Source organism: Bufo gargarizans, chromosome 3 (genome assembly GCF_014858855.1).
Source record: "Bufo gargarizans isolate SCDJY-AF-19 chromosome 3, ASM1485885v1, whole genome shotgun sequence".
Taxonomy (NCBI): Eukaryota; Metazoa; Chordata; class Amphibia; order Anura; family Bufonidae; genus Bufo; species Bufo gargarizans.
Genome location: NC_058082.1, coordinates 300,720,195 through 300,732,230, shown reverse-complemented (window position 1 = coordinate 300,732,230; position 12,036 = coordinate 300,720,195). Strand labels below are relative to the sequence as shown.

Below are 12,036 nucleotides of genomic sequence, written 5' to 3'. Positions count from 1 at the left end.
CTTACCATCGAGGCCTTCTGCAATTTCGCTGATAAAGATATTAAACAATATGGGTCCCAGAACAGACCCCTGAGGTACCCCACTGGTAACAAGACCTTGGTCTGAATATACTTCATTGACTACAACCCTCTGTCTGTCCTTCAGCCACTGGCTAATCCGTTCAAAAATATGGGAGTCCACGCACAAAGACTGCAATTTATTGATAAGCCTTCTATGTGGGACAGTATCAAAAGTGATAAACCCACTACATCAATAAAAATATCTCGGAAAACCGCTTTAAATAATGGGGTTATTTCTCTATAAGTGATATTTAGAGCACTTGTAAAAGCTGACAAAAAAATCACGCATATAAAACTTATATCAAGATAAGAATAATTGAAAAAATCAGGATTGGTATTTAGTACTAGATACAGTATAGATTACTATCAGGTTATTGGCATCATTAAAAAGTATTTTGCTATGTTAAACAAAGATATGGATTTTAGACAGATCCTAGAATCAAGCTGTCACTTTCTAGCTAAAAGAACATTGTCTATAGCAGGGATGCTCAACCTGCGGCCCTCCAGCTGTTGTAAAACTACAACTCCCACCATGCCCTTCTGTAGGCTGAAAGCTGTAGGCTGTCCGGGAATGATGGGAGTTGTAGTTTTGCAACAGCTGGAGGGCCGCAGGTTGAGCATGCCTGGTCTATTGGGTTTCAGTTGGCACCTGGCTGATATACCAAGGATAAACTTAGAGCCCATATAAATGTGGAACTGCAAGATGTCCCCTATGCACAGGGGAAGTCACAGAAAATGGAATTTTTTAGTAATGGCAAAAAGTTTAGAATAAGAATAATTGCTGTATACCCCACATTGTTTATTGAATTAGCAGTGAAAGTTGCAGGCTACAATACATTGACTGTGATACAAGATATTGTGCTAAGATTATTGTACTACAATTGCGTAAACGTATAGGTGAACACATTTGCTATATTTTCAATCCCCAAAAATGCTTCAAAGCATTTTATTAAATGCAATTCTGGCAGGCATCCAGGTAATTGCCATTGAGAAAGTACATAAAACCATATACAATGGTGATTGGGATCACAAAGTACAAAATCGGGAAGCACTGTGGATTTGATATTTAGATAGTAGATATCCACTGGGTTTAAATCAACACATTGTATTTTGTAGTATTTTTGAGTACATTATTTGGAGTACTATGAAGAGTTAATGCAACTTAAAATTAGAATATTGTGAAAAGATTCAATATTCTAGGCTCAGAGTGTCACACTCTAGTCAGGTATCTAATCCATATCCCCTGAGCAAAGGGGACCTGAGATTGTGACTTTGGGGTTTCATAAGCTGTTAGCCATAATCATCCAAATTATAACAAATAAAGGCTTGAAATATCCCGCTTTGCATGTAATGAGTCGATCTCATATGTTAGTTCCACCTTTTAAGTTGCATTACTGAAATAAATTAACTTTGTACAATATTCTAATTTTCCAAGTTTCACCTGTATTGTGTGCAGTTTTTTCCCCCAGCCAAATCGCAGCATATTCGCTGGGAAGCGGGCGGATCCCGTTCGGACTCCATTATACCGTAGTTAATGGGGCCAATGGGCATTCTGGTAACGCTCTGCTGGAACAGCTTTCTGGAATGCTGTGCCGTAAATGTGAAACTAGCCTAACCTGTATAAAAAGACTATGAGTGAGGATTAAAAAGTGTAAGCGTCTTTTCTGCTTCCATAAGCGTCTTTTTTATACAAGTTCAAGGAATATTTTTTACTCACGAGTGTTGAAGGATCATGTTATATATATAAAGATGTAATGCAGCCAACAAAGCAACTTTTTCACCTTCCTTCAGTGCCTTGTTTAGATGGCATCTATGAGATGAGTGTTACTTGGTAAGCTGTACTTACCCAATTTTTACTATAATTTTGAGGTGATATTTTGTGCAGCATTATGGTATCGCTGAGCCTGCCTACTTGTGTTGGCCCTGTTTCTGTTGGTCCAGCCTACAATAAGGGTTCACTTCCCAGGGCCACTTCAAGTTTACAGTCCTTCCCTGCTTTAATCAGGCCACATGCGTGGCACTTCTGGACACTATTGGAGATGCAAGATCATCTAAAAAAATAATGAACATTTGTCAGAGATGAGAATAATGAATCTGGAAAAACAGAAAAATGCCTGCAAGTGCAGTGACCTGTCATTGTTAAAGGTTTTAATGCTATTACACTTAGGTTCTCTATTATAAAGGAGTTACTGTTATGCTGACTGAGATTATGTGATCCAGAAAGGCTAAGTGTATTAGGAAAAAGTTAAACAGACAGTTCTTAGTGGAGTTGCCAGGAGACAAGTTGGCTCCGCCCCCTAGTTGGTAGAGTCTGCAAGTGACCAAGCCAGAGTGAAGACCTGTTTTGGTGTGCTTGGTCAAATAGGCCCTGAAAGAACTCTCCACACCACCACTGAGAGTGAAATCTGCCAGGAAAAGCAACTTTAGCTTTAAGGAACAACTTCTGAGGAAAGAATCATTGAATTTATACAGATGGTTGAGGGCCATGAAAGCCTTGCATGGACTAGACAGTAAATGGTTTTGGACTTTACTGCAAATGGACATGCATAGACTAGACAGTAAATGGTTTTGGACTTTACTGCATGCGGACTGAGCTAACTGCTTCTGGCACCCACCACACTTCTGAGATTTACCTGGCAGCTGGGAACTACAAAATATGTATTGAGAGTTTTCAGGCCTGTGGTCATTTGGGAACATTGTCTGGTATACCAAGAGAGAGACCTAGAGGAAAACATCATGCTGTCTACCCCTAATAAATAGCCTTCTTGAGAATTAAAGCCTTGTGAAATACTTGAACACAGTTCTTACTGCTTATGGCTGTACTGCAACCCTCTTCATTTATTCAATAAAGAGAGACTTTATTTGTGCTAACCAAATGATCATTGCCTCCACCGTCCACTAGCCCTCAGCCTCCCTCCTGCCATTCACCCTGAATTGAATAGCATTAACCTGTTAGCAGTGATGGTTAACTGCACTGCAGGCATTTTTGTGTGATTCCTGACTCACCAAATGTTCACAAAGGGCACCACAGCCACCACCAGAGAGTAGACCTTAAAGCACAGGGTGTGCCCTGATGGGAAGAAGGGTTGCGCCCCTTCCATCACTGCACAGCCAGGGAGCTCCATGGTGAGGACTGCCACTGTGAGTACTACTACTCCCATCCTCACCACCTGCAACCGCTCCTGACTTCCCTGCTCCCGCCTACCCTGCAAACATGCAGCATGTAGCTCTGGAGATGAGAAGAGGATGAAAGGCTTATTGAAAGATACACTGGTCATGTAATAGTCAAGCTTATTTTTTGTGGCAAACTTTTACACCTTTTCCAAGTTTGATCATAAAAATTATTGGAACTAAATAAATATATTTTCTGTGAGCAGAATGAACAGAAACAATTGCACCAGATAAACTATCATACATTAATATACATGTTGTGACAGACAACACTGTGACAGTTTATTATAAAAGTAGTGATAGTTGGAATGGGAAGAGGCTGGAGGAAAATTGTAATTATTGCCAAAAGAAATGAAATGTAATTCTGTGATTTGATCAAAGAAATAGAAAGACATTTTTAATGTAATTTAGTTCCAAAGTAGTTCAAGATGACTTATGTTCCATAATGATTTATCAGGCAAGACAAGGCTTCATCTCATCAACTGCTCATAAACCTCTGAAGTGTATGCACTAAGTAATTCTTTGTCTAGGATTAGAAAGCAAATCTGGATTGTTTTGTAGAAACATTGTCAGTCTTGTCCATGGGCTGTGTCTGGTATTGCAGTTCAGTCATATTCAAGAGAATGGGGCTGATCTGCAATACCAGATATAGCCCCCACTGTTTCTAGAAATGTAGCAGATCCTGTCCCTTCTCTTGCCCACCACCACCAATCGGAACCCAAACAAAAATCCTTTTTTTTCCAGCCAAAAATGGCAACCACATATGTCCTAAATTATATTTTAATAAAAAAATAATTAACAGAAAGTCCATTTTACACTTCTCATTGGAAACTATTTAAAGGCATTTTGGCAACCAGCATTTTGACATCTTTGTGAGACCACAGCACATCACAGTTTACAACACATTTCCTGCCCACATGCGTCATTTTTCACTTGAACTCTTGATACGCTCTTCTACTTTTCAAGTCTTTAATGGAAATGACACATCATTTCCTATGTCTAGATATTGAAAAGGATATGTATCCTGGATCTATACGTGCTTCATGAACTTCAAACCTGTGGTCAGTAATATGGAGTGATACTGAATAACAGAAATGTAGTCGTTAGGGAGAGTGCACATACTTTGCCTGCACTCATATGCTCTCCCCTCTTTGACATGAATGAAATTATCCTTTATTTTATGAATAAAGGATAAAGTTGTTTTTTTAAATTTCTTCAGTGGAACTAATGAATCATAGCCACAAACCATTATTTCACTTCCCCTAGACCTTAAAGAGGTTATGAAAGAATGGGAGTGTTTTTGGCACAACCTCCATTGTCCAGACCTGTAATGGAAATATGACTTACCTGCTCCCCAACCCAGCTCCCAGCTTCTTTTCCTGCAGGCCTGTGATTCTCCATTGGGCTCCCTCGATGTCAACATCCGTATTGACATTGCCGCAGCCAATCACTGGCTGCTGTGGAGACTGGATCCTCTTGCATCATGTGGCCATTTGTCATGACGTAAGTGGAGGCGGTCACCAGGAAGCAGGAAAGTCATCTTTCCTTTACAGGTCCAGACGATGGGGGGAGGGGGGTTAACAAAAAAAAGAAAGGCATTCTATGACAACCTCTTTAGTGTTGGTATTGTACGCTCCGTACATTTTCTCAGAAAGTATTCATTTTATCTGTCAGGCTGAAATGCTTAGAAATATGCATAGCGATCTCAAGGTTATTTCCAGCTGCCCAGTTAAGGAAACCCAATTCAGAAAGTCTGGAACTTATGGCCTGTTCATCATTCATCATAGTATAGCCCTGGGTTTTATGTACCTTATATGGAAATTACAACAGCTGAGTAAGGACTCATGCACACGACCATATGTATTTTGTGGTAACAGCTGGCCCCTAATTGAACAGTACTATCCTGGTCGGTAATGCGGACAATAATAGAACATGTTCTATTTTTTTGTGGAACGGAAATACGAACATACGGAAAAGGAATGCACACGGAGTAACTTCCATTTTTTTTCTGCAAAAATAAGGAGCGGACATGGAAAGAAAATACATTTGTGTGCATGAGTCCTAAGTGTGTGCTGGAGTTGTAAATTTTGGGTGGTACAATCTGTGTCACGGACGTACCGAGACATATGGACGTTCTCGCGACAGGTGGAAGGAGATCTGTGAGACTGGCAACACGTGGTTTGATCTGGCATGTTTTTCTTTTGGATCAAATTATGTCTGTGGTGCCTCTTTCTCTCTTTATTCCATTCTGTAGATCATCCAGAGATCAGTGAGTCTCTGTAACTTTAGTCCAGTCTTGTGAGGAATGGAGTTGCTTCCTCCCTCTTCCTCTCCTTGCTGGAACATTCTAGACTCAGCAAGGGTCGGATGCAAGATCCAGTAGGGGAAGTGCCAGAGTTTATTAGCACCGTCACTTCCATCCATACCTATACTGGGTATACAGAGCATAACATGACATTAAATAACATGGCAAGCATTAAACAGCAGTAAATGTAAAAGTAACCCCTGCTCTGGGGTACTGCAGCTGCATGAGCATATCTGTAGTTAGGATGTTGTATTACCTCCAATTTCAACTGTGCATGCACCTTCTTCTATACCAAGTCCCTAAAATAACCATTAATTTCTGCACCAGAACCATCTTAATAAAGTTAACTCTACCAGTCACTGATAGGAATAATTTATTCCAGGCAGTATTTTTGTTTGATTTCTGTAGCAGTGGAGATAGTCTACGTTTTCTGAAATCACTAATGTTGTTAGTCACCGTAATACCTAGATATCAGAATTGGTTTACACATTTAATATTAACATTTTGAGACATTATGAGTTTATGTAATGAGTCTCTAGGGATCAACAGTTATATGCCAGTTAATAAAAAGACCTGATATCCAACCAAAATCTTTGATAATGAACATTACTGAGAAAGTTCTTTTGAAGGATGCAGAGAGGCATTTATGGTGAAAACAACTCAAGTTGATGATATCTCTGGAAGACCATGGACCATTTGCAGTACTATATAGAAATAAACAACGAACTACAGTATTACAAATAAGAATCAGCTTTGTGCACACCAACCAGTAGAGCACAACATTTTGGATGGGCCCGAAGCACCTACATCTGCATGGAGTCTGAATTTTTCTCTCTCCATGTTTACATTGATTTCTTACCATTCTCCCAAAACACACTGATAGGTTAATTTGAGTCTATAATGAAGTGTATATGGACCCACTGTGTTATTTGAACAGATTTGGTCTGAAGCTACTCCTAAGGACGTTATCTAAGTGGCTCCCCAGGTGTTCCTCTTTGACACCTACATAAGGAACTAAACTGCAGGAGAACCACCCAGCTGCTACCTCTTGGAGTAGTCCCCACAGGGGACCAGGAGACACAGATGCAGTGCCTCAAGTGACAATTATAATCAGGGACGGCAGATGTCACTGCAGGCAAAGTACATGTAATCCGATAAACGGGCCAAGTTCAGGGCGTGCAGCTACGGGTCAGAACAGAGAACAGAAGAAGGTCAGGTACACGGATGTTCAGTCAGCTCAATCTTGCTGCTTTTCTCTTTTCTACTGTTATTAACTAAAATAAATTATTATTACCTTAGCAAGTAATTGTTATATGCTACAAAATTGTTAAACAGGCCTTACTTTTGGTATAATATACAGTATAAATGCTAGTGATGCCAATGCTGTATAAGAAAGGGAGGGAATACGTGGCTGCTGAAACGCCAGTGAAGGGCTGTGAACACTGCCATAGAAAAAACAGGAGCTTTTTATTGGTGAATTGAAAGAACCAAGTGTCCTTCTTTAATTGCTTCAAATAGACAAATGTTTTGCCAGACTAAAGTATCTAGTTGCTATAGAGCTCACCCATGAAAAAGGGCTTATGAGGACGTCAGTGACTATGCTACAATCATTTCCCATATTACTGATTCCTTTCAATTGTACTGCACTATAAATATGGCAAAAAAAGTTTCTGAAAATTCATAAAAACTGAAAATAAAAGTTGCCTCAAAACATATGCCCCAGATATATGTAAACTGTTTGACTATATAGATATATACACACCCAGTCAAAAAAAAAATACACCGTACAGTTTACCATTTTTGCAGGCTAGCACTGCAGTCAACTACACCTCTCAATATAATGGGAAGTAAATATGGACTGATGAGTAACTGCCTAAAAATACATTGGTCAAATATGTCACTGATGTTGTGTAATCAGGGTTTGATTCGACTAATTACATGATTTTGGTTAGTCTATCTATCTTCTATAGCCAAATACAAGAAAATAGAGGCAGCACTCCAGAGTAAAGTAAAATGGGTGGTGGATCCATTTACCCACCCCTTGGCAAGTAAACGACCTAAAGGACCTACCTACAGCCTATGGTCTAAGAGGGATTGCATTTGACAATGCTACATATATATTCACCAGCATATGCTACATTTTATGAAATTAGTGGAGTTTATTAATATTTCTTTAATCCGTACAGAAATGAATTTACCTTAGCCGTGATTAGAGTAGCGGAGCTTAATATAAAAACAGCTAAAATATAAAATATTTATAAAAATATACATACAATAAAATATACACTTTTTAGATACTGAAAAATGATCATACATTTAAAATAGATAGATACTGCAGAATAAATGTTTCAATTACTTTTAAATTCAAAACATGATTTTATATTCATAACAAACAGATAAAAAACATTGATAACTATCATAAAGTCATACTGGTAATTCACAACCATGGAAAAAGAAAGCATTACCTGCCCATTCTCCCATTGTTTGAAGAAAAGATGGAGGCAATACACCCCAAAGGCGTGGAAACAGGTACTTTGAAAATCCAAAACATTTCAGTATAAATTGAAAACATAAAATAAGTCCCAGCGCACTAAAAAACTGTTGAAGAAGCAGCTCCATGCCAGCAGATTCCTGAATAAATGTAGTGCACTGCCTCACTCTGGTACTTGCTCCTTAGTAACTTGCAAGAGAAGTTATGCTTAACAATTGCTAGGGAGAGGTTTAAAGTCACATGTATTCCAAGAGTCATAGTTATGTTTACTCATTCTCTCCTCCTATTTTGAGATTTATACTAAGTTTTGATGACTTGCTATAAGGAAGTGTTGTATATATTTGTTTTGTTTTCTATATCTATATTTCTTAATACATATACAGTCAATTGAAAAAAAAAAAGCAAACTCCAAGTTTATATGGTTTTCTATGTTTTACTATATGTGGAGATAATATTTGTTCTTTCTTCAGCTGGAAGAAAGGAAACAGTGATGTAACTGAACAAACACTACAATAATAGAACAGGGAAGGTCAAATCGATCAATAGTGCTCCCCCTTAGTGCGACTATTACCTTGGCCCCATTCTACTGGTGAACACATCCCGCTCTCTCCAGCAGGTGTGATGCAGTGACGTCCTCACATCTGCTAAGTAGGAGAGCTCACATGCTGAGGACAAGTCGGAGAATTCTCCTTGGCTCAAGCACTCCCCTATTCAGCCCAGCAGTCGAGATGATGTCCCTGCATTTCTCCTACTGGAGAGAGCACAGGCTGGGGAATAAAGCCTGGACCATAATGGGTGACAGACATCCAGTACAGCCCAGGCCTTACCTGTCAGTGCACACAGTAATCCTTATTACCAAATGCCACTGCGGGCACCAGAGCAGTCCATATGGATGCTATGGTGGTCGTTCCATCCCTGCCAGGACCTCAATGTTGGAAGGCAACCATACCAACCATTTATGTATTAAACAAAATAATGGATTACTGCACCCAGCCACAACCTATTAAGAAATGCACACCTGACTACAAACACGTAATGAGGATTTGTTGGTAATTATGCCCATATTTGTGTTAATTTTATGTCCATATAGCTTCATGTTGACAGGTTGTCAGTTTATAGCAGTTATTTCTTATAAATTTCTTATATTCTGCAGATATAAATATGATTCAATTGAAAAAGATGAAACCAATAGACTGAACCTGATGCATGATGTTACCCCAAATTACTTTTCACCTTAGTGGGGTTTTCAGGTACTTTAACCCCATAACGCACAATGACATACATATACATCAATATCCTTAAAGGGGTTATCCCACTTTGCCTTTTTATACTTGCCTGCTGCCACCGCGCCGTTCACTTCATCTTGATTAAAGTCTTCTCCCGGCCGGGCCGCGCGCTGGACTGAACGCTCACGCCGCCGCGCATGCGCCATGGTGACTTATTTCTGGCCAGTATAGTACAGAGCCGGCCTGCGTGTTCGCAGCTCTGTACTATTTTGGCCGGGAAGAAGTCACCGTCGCGCATGCTCGGCAGCGTGTGCGTTCAGGACAGCGAGCGACCCGGCCGGGAGAAAAGAAGGAGCCTGCTGTGCAAGCGCGGCCATTGGGATTTTGGAGAAGAGCGGTGGCCGTAACCAGGGGAGACAGAGTCACAACAATAAGGTAAATGGGGATGAATTTTATCCTAAACGGTGGGAATTTGTTAATCAAGTATATTTACAAAAATGATCACTGTCAAATCATTAACAGATTTAACAGTGATCGTTATGATGGAATAACCCCTTTGAGCGGTTGTATTGAGCAGGTGTCATGGCTGAGGATGGGGAAAACCCTCAGCCGTGCGATGCCAGAAGATGTTAATGGCAGTTCGGCCAGGAGGACCGAATTAGGGAGCAGGTCACCTCCTAATACATCCCTAATCCGTCCCTAACTCCTAGCTGCATGGGCCGACCTTGAAGGTAAGAGGGCCCATGCTCAGGAACCTCGGATCCCTACTCACCCTCCGACCGGTCCCTGAACTAGGAGTAGGGTAAGACGACCTGTTCCTTCTGGACACGGAGGAACAGGAGTCTCACTGGCCAAGCTGCAGGAAAAAGGGGAACAGAAACAGGCCTATGGATATGGCAGGTGCTGCACTAGTTCCAGCCACCTGCCACAGCCTTGCTGACTGGATCCGTGTGCAGGCAAGCTGAAGTCCACAACAATACAAATAGAACTCAGCACACAGACATCCACACACAGGAACCCAGATCCACAGCTGCACCGAATAATAAAGGAAAACATAAACTGAACATCACATAAACGTAAACTTCGTGCACACCAGACATACAAAGTGCATAACATACACACACACCTAACTGAGAGGTTGCTAGGTGCAACCGCATAAACATTGCCGCAAGCTGCCTAGCACCAGCTCAGGCTGCTCTACTGCGACAATACAAAATAACTTGTTGCCCGCGGCAACCACAAGTGAGGCAGCACACTAGCGGCCCTCACCTGTGGTTGAACACCCAATAACAAACCGCAGGCAACCGCATGCGGTTCAGGAGTCACGACCATGACCATGGCCGTGACAGCAGGCTGCCAGTCATTTAACCAATCATATGCTGCAGTCAATCGCAATTTCTGTGAGGTTGGGCAGGTGGAGAGGGTTCTGCCTAACCCCACATAAGTCAGAGTTTCAGGGGCTTCAATCAATTACCATGACAGCCTGGGGCCTTCTGAAGATTCCCTGGTCTACCGTGGTTAAAGACATGTGCAAAGTCAAGCTCAGCAGGCAGTGTCTCACAATTCCATAGACTACAACAGTATTCCAATCTATCACAATATTGCAGGTTCCAGTCCCCTAAGGTAAAAAATAAAGAAATACATAAAAATATTAAAAGTTCAATTACCCCCTCTCCCAAAACTATTAACACATAATATTTTTTTCTTCACCTTGTTCCCCACAAAAATACTAAAAAAGTAATCAATACTAAAAGTAATCAAAAAGCTGTACATACCCTCAAAAATAGTACTAATAAAAACTACAGTTTACCATGCAAAAAACAAGTCCTTATATAGCTCTTTAGATAGAAATATGAAGTTATGAAGTTATCCCAGGAAAACTTAGATGTTTTCCTGGTTTTTATTTTTTAAAGTAGTAAAACAAAATTAACACTATGCAAATTTGGTATCATTGTAATCATATTGACCCATAGAACACGGACATCATTTTTATTGCACAGTAAACGTCATAATATTAAAACAGAATTGTGAGGTTTGTTTTCAATTTTACCCCACAAAGAATTTTTTTCCCATTTTCCAATGATATGATACTTGTCCTAATGAAATTAAGCCCTCGTGGCTATGTGAATGGACAATTTGAAAAGTTATGGCTCATGGAATGTGGGGAGGAAAGAATGAAAATGCAAAAACAAAAATGTGCCTTGTTCTTGGGTTAAAATTGATGGCCTATCCTCAGCATAGCCGTCAATCGGTCCAGAATCCCGAACCCCAATCATTCAGTTTTTCTGCAGTAGATGCAGTAGCTTCAGTGCCAGAAGTACACCTCAGTGGGAGCAGTGCTACAGTAGCTAGTTCTGCCAACTACAGAAATGGATGGCGGAGATTGACGGGGTGTGGGGTGTTGGACCCCCACCAATCAGATATTGACAGCCTATCCTGGTTCTATATATCAGAACCATCAACATTTAATAAAAAAATTGTGAATGGTTTGGGGCCAAGGAATAGCATAAAACTCACAGCCCATTATAGTGTGACTTCAGGGTTCCAGGATTTATAGAAAACCAGTACATCTGCAACACTGGTCAATTGCAATATATCACACATGTAAGTGTATATTAGACCATTAATGGCTATACCCGTTGTAATAAAGTGCAAGGGGCCGTCATTGACGGAAGATCTGTGTCACCGAGGTTCCTAGCCTCGGTGAGGTAAGAGCCGGTAATTTTAAGTGTCAGTGGCAGCTAGTGCTGACTGACACTTTTGGTTATTTAGTGTGGCTGTAAA

General features: G+C 40.4%; 1 protein-coding gene across 5 annotated transcripts in view; it reads right to left on the bottom strand.

Annotated features, from left to right (window-relative positions):
* The window catches only part of HSD17B3 (hydroxysteroid 17-beta dehydrogenase 3), a 142,051-nt gene extending 133,425 nt beyond the window's left edge, over positions 1-8,626 (bottom strand). The window contains exon 1 of one of the 5 annotated variants that reach the window (XM_044286220.1): positions 8,001-8,626. In XM_044286220.1, coding sequence (XP_044142155.1) covers positions 8,001-8,154 — 154 coding nt within the window. In that variant the 5' untranslated portion in view covers positions 8,155-8,626. Of the gene's footprint in view, positions 1-1,905; positions 2,043-8,000 lie in introns of those variants that run through there. The other 4 variants (XM_044286219.1, XM_044286221.1, XM_044286223.1 and 1 more) reach the window with 4 other exon arrangements.
* Positions 8,627-12,036: the final 3,410 nt, after the last annotated feature.